The following is a 27,500-nucleotide window of genomic DNA, read 5'->3' on the forward strand; positions in this document are numbered from 1 at the left end:
AAAATCTATACTAGATACATCATTTGTACACACACACACACACACACACACACACACACACACACACACACACATACACACAGCTCATAATAAATAATCCTAAATAATAATAGCATCAAGTCCTACCTTCTCCAGTGTAGGTCTCATGTTCCTACTGCTGCGATACTCAGTGTTCACACACACACACACACACCATCACACAGCTCAGCTTTTAGAAACGAGTCTTGGCTGTGTGATCTCTTTCAACTGCCCGAGCAGGAAGTCATGACTCAAAAAAGGCAAACACATACACACACCCACACACAACTCCTCCAAACAGCGGTGCTCACCTTCATGATGTCACTGGTGAGGGTCCTCCTCTTTCCCAGCATGCTGTGCGCCTGGTCCCACTGCTCCTGCAGCGCTGCAAGCTCCATCTGCAGCTGCACCTGCGTCTGCACGTCTGACACGCTGAACAGCTGACGGCCCACCTCCACCGGTCTGCAGGTACGCCGACTGGCAACGCTGGAAACAACTGCTCCGTCCTCTGGGAGAGGGAGGGAGAGAGAGAGAGAGGGAGGGAGGAGAGAGAGAGAGAGGGAGGGAGGGAGGAGAGAGAGAGGGAGGAGAGAGAGAGGGAGGAGAGAGAGGGAGAGAGGAGAGAGGGAGGGAGAGAGAGAGAGAGGGAGGAGAGGAGAGGGAGAGGGAGGGAGAGAGAGAGAGAGGGAGGGAGGAGAGAGAGAGGGAGAGAGGGAGAGAGGGAGGGAGGGAGGAGAGAGAGAGGGAGAGATTGAGGGAGAGATGGAGGGAGAGAGAGAGAGGGAGGAGAGGAGAGGGAGAGGGAGGGAGAGAGAGAGGGAGGGAGAGAGAGAGGGAGGGAGGAGAGAGAGAGGGAGGGAGGAGAGAGAGAGGGAGAGATTGAGGGAGAGATGGAGGGAGGGAGAGAGAGGGAGGAGAGGAGAGGGAGAGGGAGGGAGAGAGGGAGGAGAGAGAGGGAGAGAGGAGAGAGGGAGGGAGAGAGAGAGAGGGAGGAGAGGAGAGGGAGAGGGAGGGAGAGAGAGAGAGAGGGAGGGAGGAGAGAGAGAGGAGAGAGGAGAGAGAGGGAGAGAGGGAGGGAGGGAGGAGAGAGAGAGGGAGAGATTGAGGGAGAGAGAGAGAGGGAGGAGAGGAGAGGGAGAGGGAGGGAGAGAGAGAGGGAGGGAGGAGAGAGAGAGAGGGAGGGAGGAGAGAGAGATGGAGAGATTGAGGGAGAGATGGAGGGAGAGAGAGAGAGGGAGGAGAGGAGAGAGGGAGAGGGAGGGAGAGAGGGAGGGAGGAGAGAGAGAGGGAGGGAGAGAGAGAGGGAGGGAGGAAGAGAGAGAGGGAGGGAGAGATTGAGGGAGAGGGAGGGAGAGGGAGGGAGAGGGAGGGAGGAGAGAGAGGGAGGGGTAAAGCAAGGAGGAGTAGAAAATGAGAGGGTAAACATAAAGACAGCAGGAATTTAGAGGACAGCAGAGGAAAGAGAAGAACAACAGGAAGAGTAGGATTGATTTAGTGTGTGTGTGTGTGTGTGTGTGTGTGTGTGTGTGTGTGTGTGTGTGTGTGTGTGTGTGTGTGTGTGTGTGAAAGGACTAGATGTGGCATTCCTTTGCTTTCATGTTTGTTTTTGACATGTTTCCCCCTGTGTGCGTATGTGTGTGTGTGTGTGTGTGTGTGTGTGTGTGCTTGTTCTGCAGTCTGTGTGTGTGTGTGTGTGTCTGTGTGTGCTTGTGCGATTGTGTGTTCGAGTGTGTGTGTGTACAGTATGTATGTCAATTTTTATTTCTATAGCGCATTTACAGACAGCTGAGCCGCATCAAAGTGCTTAACAATAAAGTGCTTAAGCGCAATAAACAAAGGGATGACCTAAGGGATGACCTAAGGGATGACCTCTGACCTAAGGGATGACCTAAGGGATGACCTCTGACCTAAGGGATGACCTAAGGGATGACCTAACTAAGGGATGACCTAACTAAGGGATGACCTAAGGGATGACCTAAGGGATGACCTAAGGGATGACCTAAGGGTCATTCCACGTCGGTTCAACCAGGGCCCACGCACTTAGGCCCACGCACTTAGGTCTCAAAAAATTCTGAAAAAATTACCAGGTGTACCTATGCTACCCAGGAGACACACTGTAAAAGTACTTTTATGTAAGATCAATACTTTCCAAGATACAGCCAGTTTTACAGGGAGAGGGGGTGTCGATTTTGTTCGGGCTCTTTTTTTTGTCAAAGTTCACAAGCCCACAGCACAAGAACTAAACCATGTAGGAGGCTCAAATTTTGCATGCTGGTACATAAATAGGAAAAGTATGTAGCAAAATCGTCAAGTTTGGTCTGGATAATCCTGCATGGTCATAGCTGTCCCTCAAAGTTGATACAAATTTTATTGGAGTTTTTGGCTGGGCTCTGTTTAAGCCTTCAGAAGACATATTTGTACTCAACATAGGCTCTTGATTTATTTTCCTTACTGAGATAAGTAGAAACACTCTCACAAAAAACAATGAACAGAAAATAAATTCCCTCAGGGTCTGAACAGCAGACCTTAGAAGTCTAAAAAATCATTTTGGTTCTCATATTCAGAGCTCCTAAACACCTTGTGGGAATATACAAAGAATTTTTTTATATTTTTTTCTTTATTCTCCATGATCTTTTCTTTTTAAAAACACCAATTTGACTTGTCTTATGCAAATCTTTCTTTTTCACTTTCCATCCCGAACATGGGCCATTGACATCAATATGTTTTGTAAAGAGCTACCACAGGTTACTCTATACAACCACAGGTGGCAGTGTGGTGACTATATAAAACATATTGATGTCAATGGGGCATTTTGCCCATGTTCAGGTAGAAAGGTAAGCCAGGGGTAGCCACTATGGACTGGCTCTTAAAAAAGGAGACACTAATCAAAGGCAATGGAGATGTGGAGGGGGGGGGCAGTTCCAGAGTCTGGGGGCGGCTACTGCAAAGGCTCTGTTCCCCCTTTTGCCCTGGGCACTTCCAACAGCAGTTGGCCAGCTGACCGTAGTGCTCTGGAGGGGATGTGGAGGTGGAGAAGATCAGACAGGTACAGGTGTGTGTGTATGGTGTGAGTGAATGTGTGTGTGTGTGTGTGTGTATGGTGTGTGTGACTGTGTGTGTGTGTTGTATGGGTGTGTTTGTGTGTGTGTGTGTGTGTTGTATGTGTGTGTTTGTGTGTGTGTGTGTCCGTATGTTGTGTGTGTGTGTGTGTGTGTGTGCTTGTGTGTGAGTGTGTAGTGTGTAGTGTGTGTGTGCTTGTGTGTGTGTGTGTGTGTGTGTGTGTGTGTGCTTGTACTGTATGTGAGTGTGTAGTGTGTGTGTGTGTATGGTGTGTGTGACTGTGTTTGTCATTATGGTTTAAGCGGACATGTCACCTGAATACATACCAACATTACACAGACATTTCCGATTATGAGGACAGGGTCAGAGTCCTTATAATTCAAACAGCGCAGAAGTGTTTCTAGAACCCAAATATTGCTTTTCCCCAAAATGTCTGTATAGTTCAGAATGATCAATTTGTGTCTCATAGTTCTAACAGCGCAGAAGTGTTTCTATAGGTAGAGACAACCCAAATATTGCTTTTCCCCAAAATGTCTGTATAGTTCACAATTATCGATTTTTGTGTATAATCAGTGTATAAAAGTGCGCTACTGGTGGTGAAAAGTGGTACTATACACCTCATGAATAATTCACACAGCGGAGCTTCTGATTGGCTGTACTATACACCTCATGAATAATTCACACAGCGGAGCTTCTGATTGGCTGACAACCCTCCCCTCAGCATCGGATCAACTCTCACCCACTCGGTTCACACTGACTTGGAGGAAGAGACATGTGCAGGTAACATTGATGATTTAACTAAAATGTAAAGGTTAACTAAAAGACTAGGACCTGATTTACCAACTTTATTATTATAGCGACAAATGATTAAAGCAATAAAGCATTCGAAATGTTCTTTTATTGTTGTCAAACTGGTTAACCTTAAGGCTAGCTGATGATACACAGGGCAACTTTTTGAGCAACGATGTTGTTTGAGCACTTTCCTATTGATATTCATCAACAAAGTTGTATACAGATATCTTAAATCTTCACACAACTTGTTGTGATCATCTAATCAGTATGTTAGGATCCTGTCATATCATTGCCCGGCAACGTTGCTCAAAAAGCATTAACGTTAGAAATACTAGCAGGATTAGCTATTACCCACGTGAAGCCAAATTCTAGATACATGCAAAAGTGTTGAGCTAGCACCAGCATTAATTCGCTTATTAGCTCGTGGCCTTGGCTTTATCGTTTATCCAGTGTTTGGGTAAGGAACAAACAGTTTATTTTATTTGAATACAATATTATTTGAATCCATATAAAGCACATGAGTGACTGAGATTCAGCACGAGTTGTCATTTAGCAAATGTAGAAGCTTGTTAGCTAGTTAGCATACTGTTTAGCAAAAAATTAAATATTAATATGATTACTAGCTTTTTACAAAAATGGTCAGAAATGTGGTTATTTGAGGTTGATAGACTTGTGACTGATGGATTAACTACCTGACTGTGGACATATTATTGTCAGATTGAATTGTTGGTGTGAAAGGAGGCTAGTGAGTGATAGCAGTGAACTTGATAATTTCGTGGGCACCGTGTTCTTATAACTAGAGATGCACCCCGGAATCCGACGGTTTTCACGTGATTGGCCATGGTAAACAGTGAGTGTGTAGGCGGCCTAAATGTATAGCACTCGAGATAAATGTTCATTCAGGAGTCAAACATCAAACAAAATCTCTCTTCCTGCTGCAGTTTTGCTACTTCAATTTCGTTCTTGTTGTGAAGCTACACTACCCTACTCTACTCCTCATAGCCTAATTACCGTGAACTGTCTAGGTGCGTCTGTTTGGCAGACATCAGTAACATTGATGAGCTCCGCGATTTTATTCAGTTCATAACTGTAAGCAAACAGTCTGTGTAGGCGGCCTAGTGTCTAGCACTCGCGATTCATTCATGAGCGGTAGTGACAGATATAGCTGCTAATATTGCTCCGTCATTATCGTAGATGCATGTGTATATCGAAATCCTCACAAATGTAAATTAGCATCTTATGATGGTTGGAATTTCTCACTTGATGAGAGCTACAGTGTGATTGAGAGAGTGAAAACAGAGCACATCAAAATTGCATTAGACAACACTGAACTGTCTAAATAATATGTGTTGTAAACATTATCTTTGGGTTGTTGTAGGAGATGGCAACTCTAAGGTCCCGGAGGAGAGTGGTAAAACCCATCAATGAGGCGAAGTATTTCTCGTCCTTGTCGAAAGATACAAAGGTGAGTAATACAGGCTTAAGATAAGATCTCATAGGAAATTCAGCATGCACAAAGAGACATACACATGATCTACATACACACACTTGCTTATTCTGGTAAAATCTTCAGGTTGTGTGAGTTCACGGCCAGATGGGCAGATCTTTATACACATTTACTATCCAGTAGCATTGCAAGACTAAACAATAGGACCCATTGACCATGTAAATCTAGTATTAAAACAACAAGAACAATCTAATGGCCCAACTCGAGGGGCGGCAACAAGCATGCATTTAAAAACCTCACTGCACGCAATTGGATAACACTAGACCATGTTCACTCTGAATGATTTCGGGCTTCGACGCAATCGGATAACACTACGACCAATGTGTACTGTCCTCCAATGCTGCAGTGCTGTACATACACAAAATAAAAACGTGGCAATTTTCTAAGCGGATAAAAAGGATAACTATAATGTATGGCGGAATAACACTTGGGAGCACTTCGACGTCGGTGCAGTAATATCATCACTCCTGAAACATGATGGCACTATATACCTTCTGTTTGCTGCTAGGTATACGGTGCCTTCATGTTTCAGGAGTGATGACATTATTGCACTGACCTTGAAGTGCTCCCAAGCTCAATTCCGAAATACATTGTAGTTATCCTTTTTATCTGCCTAGATAATCGCCAAGTTTTATTTTGTATAACCATACTTGGGTTGTGTAACTACCCACGTAACCTTATTTAAATAGGGAAAACGTGGAAGCACTTGGTCGCTTCTAACTTCACCCCTTTTGGGATCCTAATGAAACCATAGACTGTTCTGAGCTATGCTACATGCTAGCAAAATAACGCCGCGCACCAGAGCGATTGAGTGCATGCACAAAGACGAGATAGGTATGTATCAACTGGTTTAAGATAAGGGAAGAACATATTTCAGTATGGAAAAACGGTGGTGTGTTCCTTTAACAAACTTGTTTTATTTGTAAATGACAACTTTTTTTAATCCATGCACACAAGATTTCAACTGAAGCAGCTCCTCCAGTTCCTAATGCAGCAGGAACAGAGAGTGATGTCAACAACACTGAACAGGTAAGTTGAGACTGTATGACATTTCACAGCTGATTACATATTTAGGGAAGGTGTTGCTTAGTCAGAAACTGTTAAGACTGATTAATGGAGAAATTCTTCAGTTCAGAAAAATGTAGATACTATCTAAATAACACCTTCACCTGACTGCTACACACTGACTGCTATACTTGACTGCTTGACACTAACTGCTATACTGGACTGTTACACACACTGATGACTGTCAATATGTGTTGTACAGTATCTATACGTTGTCCACACAGCACCTACATCTTACTGTTACACACACTGTGGACTGTCAATGTGTGTTGTGAAGACAGCGTCTAGATACTTTACAACACACAGTGACAGTCATCAGTGTATGAAACAGTCAGGAGTAGGTTTTGTGAGCACAGCGTCTAGATACTTTACAACACACCTTGACAGTCATCAGTGTATGTAACAGTCAGGTGTTGGTGCTACATACCTGACTGCTACATTGCTACCCGACTACTATATTATCCTCAAACACACGTATGCGTAGCTGTCGTGCCACAAACAGCGAGATATGGATGCTAGTTTAATTCGTCAAAAAGGAACACAACACTTTGCTTTACAGCTAGAGAGATTAAACTTGGCACTCTCCATGTAGGCCATGTGCAAAAGGTCTGACTTGAATTTCAGCCTCCTAGCTCGATGCTACCACCCACAACTCTACCTCTGAAGTGGGAGAGGTCAACTTTTTTGAAGTTTTTCCATTGTGTTTTTTTTTTGTGGGTGTCTCAGAGATCCCTCCTTTGGAACATTTTTCGGGGGCCTCAAGGCGGTGCCGTGCATCTTGTTCCTGTCCCTCTAGCATGCAGCATTATCGCACCAGAACGGGGAAACCCTGTACGTTTCAAACCATTTACCTCCTACTGGGAATAATCCACCGACTCCAAACTGAGTCCGGATTGTTTGTAATCTCGCGTTGTTCAACATAGTCTGATTTCATGCTGATCGGAACAACATAAGTGTGTTTTTTGGCTAAAAATTGAAAAATGGCTAAATGTTAATTTGTAGGTTTTGTGAGGACAGCGTCTAGATACTAGCCTTCCTAGCCAATTAAAATCGAGGAAGATGCAGGACATGCATTGTCAACACTGTCTGGTGAGTTGCAGGGGAAAACTTCCTTCAGCCCAGTCAAATATAAAAATAAATATAAAAAGTCCACATTAAACAAAGTGTAAACAGTAATTTCCTAGAGGGATGGACTTCACTGAAATCCCACGTGAACTCGTTTTGTCTGTCGAGGTCATTTGATCAGCTGAGTCCTAAATGATTGCTGCCTTTTCCGTTAGCTAGGTGACTAGTTAGTTCGCATTACGCAACATTCTAGAAATGACGTGCTGACAGACAGTTTTCGCAACCTAGCAACAGTAAAGACTAGAACGAAGTGCTCAGAAAATGAGTTTTTGAGCGCTCTCTGTATAAATAGCTTCTTTGGTGGACACGGACCCTAAAGTATCTACACGCTGTCTTCCTAACAACTTCATCTGACTGCTACACACTGACTGCTATACTGGACTGTTACACACACTGATGACTGTCAATATGTGTTGTACAGTATCTATACGTTGTCCACACAGCACCTACATCTTACTGTTACACACACTGTGGACTGTCAATGTGTGTTGTGAAGACAGCGTCTAGATACTTTAAAACACACAGTGACAGTCATCAGTGTATATAACAGTCAGGTGTAGGTTTTGTGAGGACAGCGTCTAGATACTTTACAACACACATTGACAGTCATCAGTGTATAAAACAGTCAGGTGTAGGTTTTGTGAGGACAGCGTCTAGATACTTTACAACACACATTGACAGTCATCAGTGTATATAACAGTCAGGTGTAGGTTTTGTGAGGACGGCGTCTAGATACTTTACAACACACATTGACAGTCATCAGTGTATGTAACAGTCAGGTGTAGGTTTTGTGAGGACAGCGTCTAGATACTTTACAACACACATTGACAGTCATCAGTGTATATAAAAGTCAGGTGTAGGTTTTGTGAGGACGGCGTCTAGATACTTTACAACACACATTGACAGTCATCAGTGTATGTAACAGTCAGGTGTTGGTGCTACATACCTGACTGCTACACCTGACTGCTACACACACTGATTACTAGGGGTGGGCGATATATATCGTCTGCGATAATATCGTGATTGCTGTTTTAACAATGTGCAAATTGACATTATCGAGTATTTAAATTACTTAGGGGGAAAACAATCGAAATCACGCATTGAACCCCCATACATTCACTAAGCCAGGAGGTGTATGCGAGAGAAGCCCTTGGCTGCAGCAGAGCAAGTCACGTGATTGCTAGTGGTCCACGTTGTCATACGCAGGCCTAATGTTTATTTTGTGCTGCTACTTTGTTCAAGTGGCATTGATGAGTTAGTCACGGTATTATATGTAAACATTAGGCTAGCCTTTGAGTATTTTAATAGTCAGTTGCAAAAGATATCTTCTTATGTTACCTTTTTGTAAATGGACTAAAGTTCGCTCTAAATATCAACTTTTAGCGATTATGCTAACCGTTAGCATCTCTATGGGATTTCTCATATACATTAGCCTTAAGCTAATGCATTAGTTTCTATTCTGAAAGGTCTGCTTAGTTTTACAGTGAAACCTAAGTAAAAGTTTGAAAGGAACTTCAGCTTCAGACTTTCTCTTGGGAAACGGTCAGGCCTATCTATCCTCTGTAATGTAGCTGGCTAGACCATGTCATTGCCACACACACAAGTGGGGGCAGAATTGGAAATGTGTCATAGAGTGACAATGCATTGGTTTGGTTAGAAAAGTCACAGGTTAGGTTATTGGTTATTATTGTAATGATGCTATTCATAAATAATGAGCTGTAAAGTAACTTGGACTTTTAAAAACAGTTTTTTAAAGGATATCGACTAATTATCGTTATCGTCAAAATCACCAAAATATCGAGATATTATTTTTTGTCCATATCGCCCACCCCTACTGATTACTGTGAATGTGTTTTGTAAAGTATCTACACACAGATACATCCATAGGCGTATGTACACACTAGATCCTATCAGACTTGTAGGTTGGATGTGAACTCAACATGGGCATCATTGTCTTCTCTTCTCTTTCTTGTACTGCAGTACAGAACCCCTTTCACAAAGCTATGTTAATTCATACAGACATTATATTGTAACACACCCATCATTAAATGATTCCTCATAAAAATGCTTGCTTTATGTTTTACAGTTGACTCCAGACACTGAGCAGCAACAAACTTCTTTGGCCAATCTTGCATTAGAGGATTCAACAGAGAAGGTAAATGTCTGTAGGGTGTGTCTCTAACCTGATGTAGTTACCACTGAATTTTAATGTTAAAGGCACACGCCACCGTTTTTCCATACTGATATGTTTTTCCCTGATCTTAAACCAGTTGATCCATACCTATTTCGTCTTTGTGCATGCACTCAATCGCTCTGGTGCGCGGAGTTAGCTATGCTAGCATGCATCATGGCTCAGAACAGTCTATGGTTTCAAAAAAGGGGTGAAGTTAGAAGCGACCAAGCACTTCCACGTTTTCCTTATTTAAATACGGTTACGTGAGTAGTTACACGACCCAAGTATGGTTACACAAAATAAAAACGTGGCAATTTTCTAAGCGGATAAAAAGGATAACTATAATGTATGGCGGAATAACACTTGGGAGCACTTTGACGTCGGCGCAGTAATATCATCACTCCTGAAACATGATGGCACTATATACCTTCTGTTTGCTGCTAGGTATACGGTGCCTTCATGTTTCAGGAGTGATGACATTATTGCGCTGACCTTGAAGTGCTCCCAAGCGCAATTCCGCCATACATTATAGTTATCCTTTTTATCTGCCTAGATAATCGCCAAGTTTTATTTTGTATAACCATACTTGGGTCGTGTAACTACCCACGTAACCTTATTTAAATAGGGAAAACGTGGAAGCACTTGGTCGCTTCTAACTTTACCCCTTTTGGGATCCTAATGAAACCATAGACTGTTCTGAGCTATGCTACATGCTAGCAAAATAACGCCGCGCACCAGAGCGATTGAGTGCATGCACAAAGACGAGATAGGTATGTATCAACTGGTTTAAGATAAGGGAAGAACATATTTCAGTATGGAAAAACGGTGGTGTGTTCCTTTAACAAACTTGTTTTATTTGTAAATGACAACTTTTTTTAATCCTTGCACACAAGATTTCAACTGAAGCAGCTCCTCCAGTTCCTAATGCAGCAGGAACAGAGAGTGATGTCAACAACACTGAACAGGTAAGTTGAGACTATATGACATTTCACAGCTGATTACATATTTAGGGAAGGTGTTGCTTAGTCAGAAACGGTTAAGACTGAATGATGGAGAAATTCTTCAGTTCAGAAAAATGTAGACACTATCTAAATAACACCTTCACCTGACTGCTACACACTGACTGCTATACCTGACTGCTTGACACTAACTGCTATACTGGACTGTTACACACACTGATGACTGTCAATATGTGTTGTACAGTATCTATACGTTGTCCACACAGCACCTACATCTTACTGTTACACACACTGTGGACTGTCAATGTGTGTTGTGAAGACAGCGTCTAGATACTTTACAACACACAGTGACAGTCATCAGTGTATATAACAGTCAGGTGTAGGTTTTGTGAGGACGGCGTCTAGATACTTTACAACACACATTGACCGTCATCAGTGTATAAAAGTCAGGTGTAGGTTTTGTGAGGACAGCGTCTAGATACTTTACAACACACATTGACAGTCATCAGTGTATATAACAGTCAGGTGTAGGTTTTGTGAAGACGGCGTCTAGATACTTTACAACATACATTGACAGTCATCAGTGTATGTAACAGTCAGGTGTAGGTTTTGTGAGGACGGCGTCTAGATACTTTACAACACACATTCACAGTCATCAGTGTATGTAACAGTCAGGTGTTGGTGCTACATACCTGACTGCTACATTGCTAACCGACTACTATATTATCCTCAAACACACGTATGCGTAGCTGTCGTGCCACAAACAGCGAGATATGGATGCTAGTTTAATTCGTCAAAAAGGAATTTTTTGCAGACACAACACTTTGCTTTACAGCTAGAGAGATTAAACTTGGCACTCTCCATGTAGGCCATGTGCAAAAGGTCTGACTTGAATTTCAGCCTCCTAGCTCGATGCTACCACCCACAACTCTACCTCTGAAGTGGGAGAGGTCAACTTTTTTGAAGTTTTTCCATTGTGTTTTTTTTTTGTGGGTGTCTCAGAGATCCCTCCTTTGGAACATTTTTCGGGGGCCTCAAGGCGGTGCCGTGCATCTTGTTCCTGTCCCTCTAGCATGCAGCATTATCGCACCAGAACGGGGAAACCCTGTACGTTTCAAACCATTTACCTCCTACTGGGAATAATCCACCGACTCCAAACTGAGTCCGGATTGTTTGTAATCTCGCGTTGTTCAACATAGTCTGATTTCATGCTGATCGGAACAACATAAGTGTGTTTTTTGGCTAAAAATTGAAAAATGGCTAAATGTTAATTTGTAGGTTTTGTGAGGACGGCGTCTAGATACTTTACAACACACATTGACAGTCATCAGTGTATGTAACAGTCAGGTGTAGGTTTTGTGAGGACGGCGTCTAGATACTTTACAACACACATTGACAGTCATCAGTGTATGTAACAGTCAGGTGTAGGTTTTGTGAGGACAGCGTCTAGATACTTTACAACACACATTGACAGTCATCAGTGTATATAAAAGTCAGGTGTAGGTTTTGTGAGGACGGCGTCTAGATACTTTACAACACACATTGACAGTCATCAGTGTATGTAACAGTCAGGTGTTGGTGCTACATACCTGACTGCTACACCTGACTGCTACACACACTGATTACTAGGGGTGGGCGATATATATCGTCTGCGATAATATCGTGATTGCTGTTTTAACAATGTGCAAATTGACATTATCGAGTATTTAAATTACTTAGGGGGAAAACAATCGAAATCACGCATTGAACCCCCATACATTCACTAAGCCAGGAGGTGTATGCGAGAGAAGCCCTTGGCTGCAGCAGAGCAAGTCACGTGATTGCTAGTGGTCCACGTTGTCATACGCAGGCCTAATGTTTATTTTGTGCTGCTACTTTGTTCAAGTGGCATTGATGAGTTAGTCACGGTATTATATGTAAACATTAGGCTAGCCTTTGAGTATTTTAATAGTCAGTTGCAAAAGATATCTTCTTATGTTACCTTTTTGTAAATGGACTAAAGTTCGCTCTAAATATCAACTTTTAGCGATTATGCTAACCGTTAGCATCTCTATGGGATTTCTCATATACATTAGCCTTAAGCTAATGCATTAGTTTCTATTCTGAAAGGTCTGCTTAGTTTTACAGTGAAACCTAAGTAAAAGTTTGAAAGGAACTTCAGCTTCAGACTTTCTCTTGGGAAACGGTCAGGCCTATCTATCCTCTGTAATGTAGCTGGCTAGACCATGTCATTGCCACACACACAAGTGGGGGCAGAATTGGAAATGTGTCATAGAGTGACAATGCATTGGTTTGGTTAGAAAAGTCACAGGTTAGGTTATTGGTTATTATTGTAATGATGCTATTCATAAATAATGAGCTGTAAAGTAACTTGGACTTTTAAAAACAGTTTTTTAAAGGATATCGACTAATTATCGTTATCGTCAAAATCACCAAAATATCGAGATATTATTTTTTGTCCATATCGCCCACCCCTACTGATTACTGTGAATGTGTTTTGTAAAGTATCTACACACAGATACATCCATAGGCGTATGTACACACTAGATCCTATCAGACTTGTAGGTTGGATGTGAACTCAACATGGGCATCATTGTCTTCTCTTCTCTTTCTTGTACTGCAGTACAGAACCCCTTTCACAAAGCTATGTTAATTCATACAGACATTATATTGTAACACACCCATCATTAAATGATTCCTCATAAAAATGCTTGCTTTATGTTTTACAGTTGACTCCAGACACTGAGCAGCAACAAACTTCTTTGGCCAATCTTGCATTAGAGGATTCAACAGAGAAGGTAAATGTCTGTAGGGTGTGTCTCTAACCTGATGTAGTTACCACTGAATTTTAATGTTAAAGGCACACGCCACCGTTTTTCCATACTGATATGTTTTTCCCTGATCTTAAACCAGTTGATCCATACCTATTTCGTCTTTGTGCATGCACTCAATCGCTCTGGTGCGCGGAGTTAGCTATGCTAGCATGCATCATGGCTCAGAACAGTCTATGGTTTCAAAAAAGGGGTGAAGTTAGAAGCGACCAAGCACTTCCACGTTTTCCTTATTTAAATACGGTTACGTGAGTAGTTACACGACCCAAGTATGGTTACACAAAATAAAAACGTGGCAATTTTCTAAGCGGATAAAAAGGATAACTATAATGTATGGCGGAATAACACTTGGGAGCACTTTGACGTCGGCGCAGTAATATCATCACTCCTGAAACATGATGGCACTATATACCTTCTGTTTGCTGCTAGGTATACGGTGCCTTCATGTTTCAGGAGTGATGACATTATTGCGCTGACCTTGAAGTGCTCCCAAGCGCAATTCCGCCATACATTATAGTTATCCTTTTTATCTGCCTAGATAATCGCCAAGTTTTATTTTGTATAACCATACTTGGGTCGTGTAACTACCCACGTAACCTTATTTAAATAGGGAAAACGTGGAAGCACTTGGTCGCTTCTAACTTTACCCCTTTTGGGATCCTAATGAAACCATAGACTGTTCTGAGCTATGCTACATGCTAGCAAAATAACGCCGCGCACCAGAGCGATTGAGTGCATGCACAAAGACGAGATAGGTATGTATCAACTGGTTTAAGATAAGGGAAGAACATATTTCAGTATGGAAAAACGGTGGTGTGTTCCTTTAACAAACTTGTTTTATTTGTAAATGACAACTTTTTTTAATCCTTGCACACAAGATTTCAACTGAAGCAGCTCCTCCAGTTCCTAATGCAGCAGGAACAGAGAGTGATGTCAACAACACTGAACAGGTAAGTTGAGACTATATGACATTTCACAGCTGATTACATATTTAGGGAAGGTGTTGCTTAGTCAGAAACGGTTAAGACTGAATGATGGAGAAATTCTTCAGTTCAGAAAAATGTAGACACTATCTAAATAACACCTTCACCTGACTGCTACACACTGACTGCTATACCTGACTGCTTGACACTAACTGCTATACTGGACTGTTACACACACTGATGACTGTCAATATGTGTTGTACAGTATCTATACGTTGTCCACACAGCACCTACATCTTACTGTTACACACACTGTGGACTGTCAATGTGTGTTGTGAAGACAGCGTCTAGATACTTTACAACACACAGTGACAGTCATCAGTGTATATAACAGTCAGGTGTAGGTTTTGTGAGGACGGCGTCTAGATACTTTACAACACACATTGACCGTCATCAGTGTATAAAAGTCAGGTGTAGGTTTTGTGAGGACAGCGTCTAGATACTTTACAACACACATTGACAGTCATCAGTGTATATAACAGTCAGGTGTAGGTTTTGTGAAGACGGCGTCTAGATACTTTACAACATACATTGACAGTCATCAGTGTATGTAACAGTCAGGTGTAGGTTTTGTGAGGACGGCGTCTAGATACTTTACAACACACATTCACAGTCATCAGTGTATGTAACAGTCAGGTGTTGGTGCTACATACCTGACTGCTACATTGCTAACCGACTACTATATTATCCTCAAACACACGTATGCGTAGCTGTCGTGCCACAAACAGCGAGATATGGATGCTAGTTTAATTCGTCAAAAAGGAATTTTTTGCAGACACAACACTTTGCTTTACAGCTAGAGAGATTAAACTTGGCACTCTCCATGTAGGCCATGTGCAAAAGGTCTGACTTGAATTTCAGCCTCCTAGCTCGATGCTACCACCCACAACTCTACCTCTGAAGTGGGAGAGGTCAACTTTTTTGAAGTTTTTCCATTGTGTTTTTTTTTTGTGGGTGTCTCAGAGATCCCTCCTTTGGAACATTTTTCGGGGGCCTCAAGGCGGTGCCGTGCATCTTGTTCCTGTCCCTCTAGCATGCAGCATTATCGCACCAGAACGGGGAAACCCTGTACGTTTCAAACCATTTACCTCCTACTGGGAATAATCCACCGACTCCAAACTGAGTCCGGATTGTTTGTAATCTCGCGTTGTTCAACATAGTCTGATTTCATGCTGATCGGAACAACATAAGTGTGTTTTTTGGCTAAAAATTGAAAAATGGCTAAATGTTAATTTGTAGGTTTTGTGAGGACAGCGTCTAGATACTAGCCTTCCTAGCCAATTAAAATCGAGGAAGATGCAGGACATGCATTGTCAACACTGTCTGGTGAGTTGCAGGGGAAAACTTCCTTCAGCCCAGTCAAATATAAAAATAAATATAAAAAGTCCACATTAAACAAAGTGTAAACAGTAATTTCCTAGAGGGATGGACTTCACTGAAATCCCACGTGAACTCGTTTTGTCTGTCGAGGTCATTTGATCAGCTGAGTCCTGAATGATTGCTGCCTTTTCCGTTAGCTAGGTGACTAGTTAGTTCGCATTACGCAACATTCTAGAAATGACGTGCTGACAGACAGTTTTGGCAACCTAGCAACAGTAAAGACTAGAACGAAGTGCTCAGAAAATGAGTTTTTGAGCGCTCTCTGTATAAATAGCTTCTTTGGTGGACACGGACCCTAAAGTATCTACACGCTGTCTTCCTAACAACTTCATCTGACTGCTACACACTGACTGCTATACTGGACTGTTACACACACTGATGACTGTCAATATGTGTTGTACAGTATCTATACGTTGTCCACACAGCACCTACATCTTACTGTTACACACACTGTGGACTGTCAATGTGTGTTGTGAAGACAGCGTCTAGATACTTTACAACACACAGTGACAGTCATCAGTGTATATAACAGTCAGGTGTAGGTTTTGTGAGGACGGCGTCTAGATACTTTACAACACACATTGACAGTCATCAGTGTATAAAACAGTCAGGTGTAGGTTTTGTGAGGACAGCGTCTAGATACTTTACAACACACATTGACAGTCATCAGTGTATGTAACAGTCAGGTGTTGGTGCTACATACCTGACTGCTACATTGCTAACCGACTACTATATTATCCTCAAACACACGTATGCGTAGCTGTCGTGCCACAAACAGCGAGATATGGATGCTAGTTTAATTCGTCAAAAAGGAATTTTTTGCAGACACAACACTTTGCTTTACAGCTAGAGAGATTAAACTTGGCACTCTCCATGTAGGCCATGTGCAAAAGGTCTGACTTGAATTTCAGCCTCCTAGCTCGATGCTACCACCCACAACTCTACCTCTGAAGTGGGAGAGGTCAACTTTTTTGAAGTTTTTCCATTGTGTTTTTTTTTTGTGGGTGTCTCAGAGATCCCTCCTTTGGAACATTTTTCGGGGGCCTCAAGGCGGTGCCGTGCATCTTGTTCCTGTCCCTCTAGCATGCAGCATTATCGCACCAGAACGGGGAAACCCTGTACGTTTCAAACCATTTACCTCCTACTGGGAATAATCCACCGACTCCAAACTGAGTCCGGATTGTTTGTAATCTCGCGTTGTTCAACATAGTCTGATTTCATGCTGATCGGAACAACATAAGTGTGTTTTTTGGCTAAAAATTGAAAAATGGCTAAATGTTAATTTGTAGGTTTTGTGAGGACGGCGTCTAGATACTTTACAACACACATTGACAGTCATCAGTGTATGTAACAGTCAGGTGTAGGTTTTGTGAGGACGGCGTCTAGATACTTTACAACACACATTGACAGTCATCAGTGTATATAAAAGTCAGGTGTAGGTTTTGTGAGGACGGCGTCTAGATACTTTACAACACACATTGACAGTCATCAGTGTATGTAACAGTTAGGTGTTGGTGCTACATACCTGACTGCTACACCTGACTGCTACACACACTGATTACTAGGGGTGGGCGATATATATCGTCTGCGATAATATCGTGATTGCTGTTTTAACAATGTGCAAATTGACATTATCGAGTATTTAAATTACTTAGGGGGAAAACAATCGAAATCACGCATTGAACCCCCATACATTCACTAAGCCAGGAGGTGTATGCGAGAGAAGCCCTTGGCTGCAGCAGAGCAAGTCACGTGATTGCTAGTGGTCCACGTTGTCATACGCAGGCCTAATGTTTATTTTGTGCTGCTACTTTGTTCAAGTGGCATTGATGAGTTAGTCACGGTATTATATGTAAACATTAGGCTAGCCTTTGAGTATTTTAATAGTCAGTTGCAAAAGATATCTTCTTATGTTACCTTTTTGTAAATGGACTAAAGTTCGCTCTAAATATCAACTTTTAGCGATTATGCTAACCGTTAGCATCTCTATGGGATTTCTCATATACATTAGCCTTAAGCTAATGCATTAGTTTCTATTCTGAAAGGTCTGCTTAGTTTTACAGTGAAACCTAAGTAAAAGTTTGAAAGGAACTTCAGCTTCAGACTTTCTCTTGGGAAACGGTCAGGCCTATCTATCCTCTGTAATGTAGCTGGCTAGACCATGTCATTGCCACACACACAAGTGGGGGCAGAATTGGAAATGTGTCATAGAGTGACAATGCATTGGTTTGGTTAGAAAAGTCACAGGTTAGGTTATTGGTTATTATTGTAATGATGCTATTCATAAATAATGAGCTGTAAAGTAACTTGGACTTTTAAAAACAGTTTTTTAAAGGATATCGACTAATTATCGTTATCGTCAAAATCACCAAAATATCGAGATATTATTTTTTGTCCATATCGCCCACCCCTACTGATTACTGTGAATGTGTTTTGTAAAGTATCTACACACAGATACATCCATAGGCGTATGTACACACTAGATCCTATCAGACTTGTAGGTTGGATGTGAACTCAACATGGGCATCATTGTCTTCTCTTCTCTTTCTTGTACTGCAGTACAGAACCCCTTTCACAAAGCTATGTTAATTCATACAGACATTATATTGTAACACACCCATCATTAAATGATTCCTCATAAAAATGCTTGCTTTATGTTTTACAGTTGACTCCAGACACTGAGCAGCAACAAACTTCTTTGGCCAATCTTGCATTAGAGGATTCAACAGAGAAGGTAAATGTCTGTAGGGTGTGTCTCTAACCTGATGTAGTTACCACTGAATTTTAATGTTAAAGGCACACGCCACCGTTTTTCCATACTGATATGTTTTTCCCTGATCTTAAACCAGTTGATCCATACCTATTTCGTCTTTGTGCATGCACTCAATCGCTCTGGTGCGCGGAGTTAGCTATGCTAGCATGCATCATGGCTCAGAACAGTCTATGGTTTCAAAAAAGGGGTGAAGTTAGAAGCGACCAAGCACTTCCACGTTTTCCTTATTTAAATACGGTTACGTGAGTAGTTACACGACCCAAGTATGGTTACACAAAATAAAAACGTGGCAATTTTCTAAGCGGATAAAAAGGATAACTATAATGTATGGCGGAATAACACTTGGGAGCACTTTGACGTCGGCGCAGTAATATCATCACTCCTGAAACATGATGGCACTATATACCTTCTGTTTGCTGCTAGGTATACGGTGCCTTCATGTTTCAGGAGTGATGACATTATTGCGCTGACCTTGAAGTGCTCCCAAGCGCAATTCCGCCATACATTATAGTTATCCTTTTTATCTGCCTAGATAATCGCCAAGTTTTATTTTGTATAACCATACTTGGGTCGTGTAACTACCCACGTAACCTTATTTAAATAGGGAAAACGTGGAAGCACTTGGTCGCTTCTAACTTTACCCCTTTTGGGATCCTAATGAAACCATAGACTGTTCTGAGCTATGCTACATGCTAGCAAAATAACGCCGCGCACCAGAGCGATTGAGTGCATGCACAAAGACGAGATAGGTATGTATCAACTGGTTTAAGATAAGGGAAGAACATATTTCAGTATGGAAAAACGGTGGTGTGTTCCTTTAACAAACTTGTTTTATTTGTAAATGACAACTTTTTTTAATCCTTGCACACAAGATTTCAACTGAAGCAGCTCCTCCAGTTCCTAATGCAGCAGGAACAGAGAGTGATGTCAACAACACTGAACAGGTAAGTTGAGACTATATGACATTTCACAGCTGATTACATATTTAGGGAAGGTGTTGCTTAGTCAGAAACGGTTAAGACTGAATGATGGAGAAATTCTTCAGTTCAGAAAAATGTAGACACTATCTAAATAACACCTTCACCTGACTGCTACACACTGACTGCTATACCTGACTGCTTGACACTAACTGCTATACTGGACTGTTACACACACTGATGACTGTCAATATGTGTTGTACAGTATCTATACGTTGTCCACACAGCACCTACATCTTACTGTTACACACACTGTGGACTGTCAATGTGTGTTGTGAAGACAGCGTCTAGATACTTTACAACACACAGTGACAGTCATCAGTGTATATAACAGTCAGGTGTAGGTTTTGTGAGGACGGCGTCTAGATACTTTACAACACACATTGACCGTCATCAGTGTATAAAAGTCAGGTGTAGGTTTTGTGAGGACAGCGTCTAGATACTTTACAACACACATTGACAGTCATCAGTGTATATAACAGTCAGGTGTAGGTTTTGTGAAGACGGCGTCTAGATACTTTACAACACACATTGACAGTCATCAGTGTATGTAACAGTCAGGTGTAGGTTTTGTGAGGACGGCGTCTAGATACTTTACAACACACATTGACAGTCATCAGTGTATGTAACAGTCAGGTGTTGGTGCTACATACCTGACTGCTACATTGCTAACCGACTACTATATTATCCTCAAACACACGTATGCGTAGCTGTCGTGCCACAAACAGCGAGATATGGATGCTAGTTTAATTCGTCAAAAAGGAATTTTTTGCAGACACAACACTTTGCTTTACAGCTAGAGAGATTAAACTTGGCACTCTCTATGTAGGCCATGTGCAAAAGGTCTGACTTGAATTTCAGCTTCCTAGCTCGATGCTACCACCCACAACTCTACCTCTGAAGTGGGAGAGGTCAACTTTTTTGAAGTTTTTCCATTGTGTTTTTTTTTTGTGGGTGTCTCAGAGATCCCTCCTTTGGAACATTTTTCGGGGGCCTCAAGGCGGTGCCGTGCATCTTGTTCCTGTCCCTCTAGCATGCAGCATTATCGCACCAGAACGGGGAAACCCTGTACGTTTCAAACCATTTACCTCCTACTGGGAATAATCCACCGACTCCAAACTGAGTCCGAATTGTTTGTAATCTCGCGTTGTTCAACATAGTCTGATTTCATGCTGATCGGAACAACATAAGTGTGTTTTTTGGCTAAAAATTGAAAAATGGCTAAATGTTAATTTGTAGGTTTTGTGAGGACGGCGTCTAGATACTTTACAACACACATTGACAGTCATCAGTGTATGTAACAGTCAGGTGTTGGTGCTACATACCTGACTGCTACATTGCTACCCGACTACTATATTATCCTCAAACACACGTATGCGTAGCTGTCGTGCCACAAACAGCGAGATATGGATGCTAGTTTAATTCGTCAAAAAGGAATTTTTTGCAGACACAACACTTTGCTTTACAGCTAGAGAGATTAAACTTGGCACTCTCCATGTAGGCCATGTGCAAAAGGTCTGACTTGAATTTCAGCTTCCTAGCTCGATGCTACCACCCACAACTCTACCTCTGAAGTGGGAGAGGTCAACTTTTTTGAAGTTTTTCCATTGTGTTTTTTTTTTGTGGGTGTCTCAGAGATCCCTCCTTTGGAACATTTTTCGGGGGCCTCAAGGCGGTGCCGTGCATCTTGTTCCTGTCCCTCTAGCATGCAGCATTATCGCACCAGAACGGGGAAACCCTGTACGTTTCAAACCATTTACCTCCTACTGGGAATAATCCACCGACTCCAAACTGAGTCCGGATTGTTTGTAATCTCGCGTTGTTCAACATAGTCTGATTTCATGCTGATCGGAACAACATAAGTGTGTTTTTTGGCTAAAAATTGAAAAATGGCTAAATGTTAATTTGTAGGTTTTGTGAGGACAGCGTCTAGATACTAGCCTTCCTAGCCAATTAAAATCGAGGAAGATGCAGGACATGCATTGTCAACACTGTCTGGTGAGTTGCAGGGGAAAACTTCCTTCAGCCCAGTCAAATATAAAAATAAATATAAAAAGTCCACATTAAACAAAGTGTAAACAGTAATTTCCTAGAGGGATGGACTTCACTGAAATCCCACGTGAACTCGTTTTGTCTGTCGAGGTCATTTGATCAGCTGAGTCCTGAATGATTGCTGCCTTTTCCGTTAGCTAGGTGACTAGTTAGTTCGCATTACGCAACATTCTAGAAATGACGTGCTGACAGACAGTTTTGGCAACCTAGCAACAGTAAAGACTAGAACGAAGTGCTCAGAAAATGAGTTTTTGAGCGCTCTCTGTATAAATAGCTTCTTTGGTGGACACGGACCCTAAAGTATCTACACGCTGTCTTCCTAACAACTTCATCTGACTGCTACACACTGACTGCTATACTGGACTGTTACACACACTGATGACTGTCAATATGTGTTGTACAGTATCTATACGTTGTCCACACAGCACCTACATCTTACTGTTACACACACTGTGGACTGTCAATGTGTGTTGTGAAGACAGCGTCTAGATACTTTACAACACACAGTGACAGTCATCAGTGTATATAACAGTCAGGTGTAGGTTTTGTGAGGACGGCGTCTAGATACTTTACAACACACATTGACAGTCATCAGTGTATGTAACAGTCAGGTGTAGGTTTTGTGAGGACAGCGTCTAGATACTTTACAACACACATTGACAGTCATCAGTGTATATAAAAGTCAGGTGTAGGTTTTGTGAGGACGGCGTCTAGATACTTTACAACACACATTGACAGTCATCAGTGTATGTAACAGTCAGGTGTTGGTGCTACATACCTGACTGCTACACCTGACTGCTACACACACTGATTATTAGGGGTGGGCGATATATATCGTCTGCGATAATATCGTGATTGCTGTTTTAACAATGTGCAAATTGACATTATCGAGTATTTAAATTACTTAGGGGGAAAACAATCGAAATCACGCATTGAACCCCCATACATTCACTATGCCAGGAGGTGTATGCGAGAGAAGCCCTTGGCTGCAGCAGAGCAAGTCACGTGATTGCTAGTGGTCCACGTTGTCATACGCAGGCCTAATGTTTATTTTGTGCTGCTACTTTGTTCAAGTGGCATTGATGAGTTAGTCACGGTATTATATGTAAACATTAGGCTAGCCTTTGAGTATTTTAATAGTCAATTGCAAAAGATATCTTCTTATGTTACCTTTTTGTAAATGGACTAAAGTTCGCTCTAAATATCAACTTTTAGCGATTATGCTAACCGTTAGCATCTCTATGGGATTTCTCATATACATTAGCCTTAAGCTAATGCATTAGTTTCTATTCTGAAAGGTCTGCTTAGTTTTACAGTGAAACCTAAGTAAAAGTTTGAAAGGAACTTCAGCTTCAGACTTTCTCTTGGGAAACGGTCAGGCCTATCTATCCTCTGTAATGTAGCTGGCTAGACCATGTCATTGCCACACACACAAGTGGGGGCAGAATTGGAAATGTGTCATAGAGTGACAATGCATTGGTTTGGTTAGAAAAGTCACAGGTTAGGTTATTGGTTATTATTGTAATGATGCTATTCATAAATAATGAGCTGTAAAGTAACTTGGACTTTTAAAAACAGTTTTTTAAAGGATATCGACTAATTATCGTTATCGTCAAAATCACCAAAATATCGAGATATTATTATTTGTCCATATCGCCCACCCCTACTGATTACTGTGAATGTGTTTTGTAAAGTATCTACACACAGATACATCCATAGGCGTATGTACACACTAGATCCTATCAGACTTGTAGGTTGGATGTGAACTCAACATAATTGAACTTAGGCCTTTGTCACAACAATCATTCAACTTCATCCTCTAATCATGTAACAGCCATTTATCTTTTACTTCTATCTATCCACCTATGCATGCATCCATCCATCCATCTACAGTATCTCACAAAAGTGAATAACTTTCACAAAATAACTCTGCATATAGCCATTCATGTCTAAACAGCTGGCAACAAAAGTGAGCACACCTCACAGCGAACATGTCCTAATTGTGCCCAAACTGTCAATATTTTGTGTGAGCACTATTATTATGTACTGCCTTAACCCCTATGGGCTTGAAATCACCAGAGCTGCACAGGTTTCAACTGGAATCCTATCCCACTCCTCCATGATGACATCACAGAGCTGGTGGATGTTAGACACCTTGCTCTCCTCCACCTTCGACTTGAGGATGAGCCACAGGCGCTCAAATGGGTGTAGGTACTAGGCCAGTCCATCACCTTTATCTTCAGCTTCCTCAGCAAGACAGTTGTCATCTTGGAGGTGTGTTTAGGGTCATCATCATGTGTAAAACGGCCATGCCATGCATGCGGCCCAGTTTCCGAGGAGAGGTGGTCATGCTCTGCTTGGAACTCATGTTTCCCTCTATGAACCACAACTCCCCAGTGCCAGCAGCACTCATGCAGCCCTAGATATGATGCCACCACCACCATGCTTGACTTTAGGCAAGAGACCGTTGTCTTGGTGTTCCTCACCAAGGTGCTGCCACACACACTTGACATCATCTGAGCAAGTTTATCTTGGTCTCATCAGACCACAGGACATGGTTCCAGTAATCCGCTTGTCTTCTGCACACAAGACCAAGATCAACTTGTTTGGCTCAGATGATGTCAAGTGTGTGTGGCAGCACCCTGGTGAGGAACACCAAGACAACGGTCTCTTGTCTAAAGTCAAGCATGGTGGTGGTGGCATCTAGGGCTGCATGAGTGCTGCTGGCACTGGGGAGTTGTGGTTCATAGAGGGAAACATGAGTTCCAAGCAGAGCATGACCTCCTCTCCTCGGAAACTGGGCCGCATGCATGGCATGGCAGTTTTACAGCATGATGATGACCCTAAACACACCTCCAAGATGACAACTGCCTTGTTGAGGAAGCTGAAGATAAAGGTGATGGACTGGCTTAGTACCTACACCCATTTGAGCGCCTGTGGCTCATTCTCATGCGGAAGGTGGAGTAGAGCAAGGTGTCTAACATCCACCAGCTCTATGATGTCATCATGGAGGAGTGGGATAGGATTCCAGTTGAAACCTGTGCAGCTCTGGTGATTTCAAGCCCATAGGGGTTAAGGCAGTACATAATAATAGTGCTCACACAAAATATTGACAGTTTGGGCACAATTAGGACATGTTCACTGTGAGGTGTACTCACTTTTGTTGCCAGCTGTTTAGACATGAATGGCTATATGCAGAGTTATTTTGTGAAAGTTATTCACTTTTGTGAGATACTGTAGATGGATGGATGGATGCATAGGTGGATAGATAGATGTAAAGATAAATGGCTGTTACATGATTAGAGGATGAAGTTGAATGATTGTTGTGACAAAGGCCTAAGTTGAATTACAATGTAAAGATTTTTATTGAGCTGTCCTCTTTATTGCAGAAGAGAGCAAGGCGACCTGTTGAGACCACTCCAGGCGCCTCAGATGGTACGAATATATTCTGTCCACTAGTATATCCACTGACATTTGGTTCCTTACATATAGATGAGCTAGTGATACTGTTTGGATGAGTGATTCATTCCTAATGTTCCATTCACAGATGGTGACTCTGCCCTGGAAGGCACGTCTCAAGGTATGACAGTCTTAAAACGTTTCTCATCTATAGTCACTGTAGTGTGCTGTGAGGCTATTGAAACAGGTCAGATGTAGTTCGATAATATCCTGTCAGTCACATAGAAATTTAAAAGATGATGAACCTAACTGTTTGGATTAAGGGGGTTGTTTATTTTTTTTCAGCATTACACAAAAACACTGATGGGAAGGAGAGAGTGCACAGCAGGAGGGAAGTGCGCACACATTCAGGTAAAAGCACACACACACAGACGACTCTACTGCTGAATTATGTTTTGAGAGAAGAAACATTTAGAGTTAGAAACTTCTTGCAGATTTAATAGGAAGTGTTAATTAAGTTTTGTTCTTCATGAGGCAGGCCACTGAAGCATTGTCATAAGTGCAGGGAATTAGGGGGAGTTATTTGACTCGATTTGGCTTAATAAAAAGACAGAGTGATGATAAACTGCCATTACAGCATTGCTAACACAACACATCTAATAGTTAGCCTGACTCCGCCTGACTACGTACTTCCGCTCAATTTCATTTCTCTTTACTACTCTGTCTGGTATAGCTTGATCCAGCTTCGTTTACTCCGGAAAGTGCATCTCCGCCCAATCAGCGAACAGAGGGCGTTCCCAAGAGCGATTACATTTAAGTTCCAAGCCTATCGTTATCGTTGTGTCCCCCGTGGTTATCATACGTCATTACCAAACGTTATTGATTGAACTCCAATGAATTCAAACTTCAGACAAGCATCCACAAACCAGGAAATAAACTTTGCCAATGGATCTAGGCCAGACTCTCTGCGAAGAAGAGAGTCTGGTCTCCAAGCTATCTAATAGTGGCCTCAGACATTTGAACAATCTTACATAATCATACTTTTGTGAGATACTTTAGATGGAGGGATGGATGCATAGGTGGATAGATAGATGTAAAGATAAATGGCTGTTACATGATTAGAGGATGAAGTTGAATGATTGTTGTGACAAAGGCCTAAGTTCAATTACAATTTAAAGATTTTTATTGAGCTGTCCTCTTTATTGCAGGAAAGAAGAGAGCAAGGCGACCTGTTGAGACCACTCCAGGCGCCTCAGATGGTACGAATATATTCTGTCCACCAGTATATCCACTGACATTTGGTTCCTTACATGTAGATGAGCTAGTGATACTGTTTGGATGAGTGATTCATTCATAATTTTCCATTTATAGATGTTGACTCTGCCCTGGAAGGCACACGGCCCCTTGCGTGGGAAAAGGATCCCAGGAGAAAACAAAAACGGCCGTGGTCACCAACGGAGATTGCTGCAGTAATGCGGCATTTCAGGGTCCACATAGCCAAAGGGAGTCTAGCCACAATAAAAGAGTGCAAACTGTGCAAGATTGCTGAGCATCCTGCTCTAGCTAAACGATCTGAACAAAATTTAAGAGATTTTGTAAGGAATCGGGGTATTGTTGCAAAGAAGTCATTCAAAGACATTCGCCCAGTGTTTTAAATGTTTTTTTTTTTTAAAAATGTTTTTACTTTTTACTGTTTAATGATTTTTTAAAACTTTGTACTGTTTTACGACTTTTTATGTTCTATGAACCCAGTGTTCATGAAGGGTTTGAATGCATTCATAAAGTCTGTCATTACTGTTCATAATTGTTTATACATAAATAATACATAAATAATAGATAGGTGTGTCCTTTTGTGTATCCATGTCCAGTCTATTCATGTTTGACCTTCTAATACACCTATGTGACATGTTTGAGTGTTGTATACTATGTCCATCTAATTCACCTCTGTGTCATGGGCGTGGCTTAGCTAGCTAATTATCCCTGTCCTCACAATTATGTATAGTGTCAGGTTGTCATATCTTGAGTTCTGTTGTGTGTAAATGAACTTTGAAGTCAGTTCTGTGTAGTAGATTTTTTTTCAAATTTTTTGACATCAACCACATGTCTGTAGGCCGTGTGGAAAGTGGTGTCCATCTAATACACCAGCAGACTGGTTTGGGCAGGAGTGTCCCTGTAGTACATAAAAACCTGTATGTGTGTGTGTGTGTGTGTGTGTGTGTGTGTGTGTTGTATGGGTATGTGTGTGTGCTTGTGTGTGAGTGTGTAGTGTTGTGTGAGTGTGTAGTGTGTAGTGTGTGTGTGTAGTGTGTGTGTGTGTGTGAGTGTGTAGTGTGTAGTGTGTGTGTGTGTGTGTGTGTGTAGTGTGTGTGTGTGTGTGTGTGTGTAGTGTGTGTGTGTAGTGTGTGT

The 27,500-nt window shown here is 41.9% G+C and overlaps 1 protein-coding gene across 1 annotated transcript; it reads left to right on the top strand.

The window, feature by feature from the left end:
• The first annotated feature begins 3,554 nt into the window (after positions 1 to 3,554).
• On the top strand, positions 3,555 to 26,749 carry LOC121718715. The gene is made up of 14 exons (XM_042103818.1): positions 3,555 to 3,858; positions 5,249 to 5,335; positions 6,335 to 6,406; positions 9,654 to 9,722; positions 10,634 to 10,705; positions 13,429 to 13,497; positions 14,409 to 14,480; positions 18,559 to 18,627; positions 19,539 to 19,610; positions 25,085 to 25,130; positions 25,243 to 25,275; positions 25,440 to 25,505; positions 26,303 to 26,353; positions 26,466 to 26,749. Exons 1-14 carry the CDS (start codon positions 3,748 to 3,750, stop codon positions 26,747 to 26,749), a joined length of 1,173 nt encoding a protein of 390 aa, XP_041959752.1. The 5' UTR covers positions 3,555 to 3,747.
• The last annotated feature ends 751 nt before the right edge of the window (positions 26,750 to 27,500 follow it).

The sequence above is a fragment of the Alosa sapidissima genome, chromosome 1 (genome assembly GCF_018492685.1).
Source record: "Alosa sapidissima isolate fAloSap1 chromosome 1, fAloSap1.pri, whole genome shotgun sequence".
In the NCBI taxonomy this organism is placed as follows: Eukaryota; Metazoa; Chordata; class Actinopteri; order Clupeiformes; family Clupeidae; genus Alosa; species Alosa sapidissima.

What these genes read in the sequence shown, in the direction of transcription:
- LOC121718715 (XM_042103818.1), top strand. Translation starts at nt 3,748, where the DNA reads ATGAATAATTCACACAGCGGAGCTTCTGATTGGCTGACAACCCTCCCC. An exon ending in CCTGGAAGGCACGTCTCAAG is followed by an intron (nt 25,276 to 25,439) that starts GTATGACAGTCT and finishes ATTTTTTTTCAG; the next exon opens with CATTACACAAAAACACTGAT. An exon ending in GGAAGTGCGCACACATTCAG is followed by an intron (nt 25,506 to 26,302) that starts GTAAAAGCACAC and finishes TCTTTATTGCAG; the next exon opens with GAAAGAAGAGAGCAAGGCGA.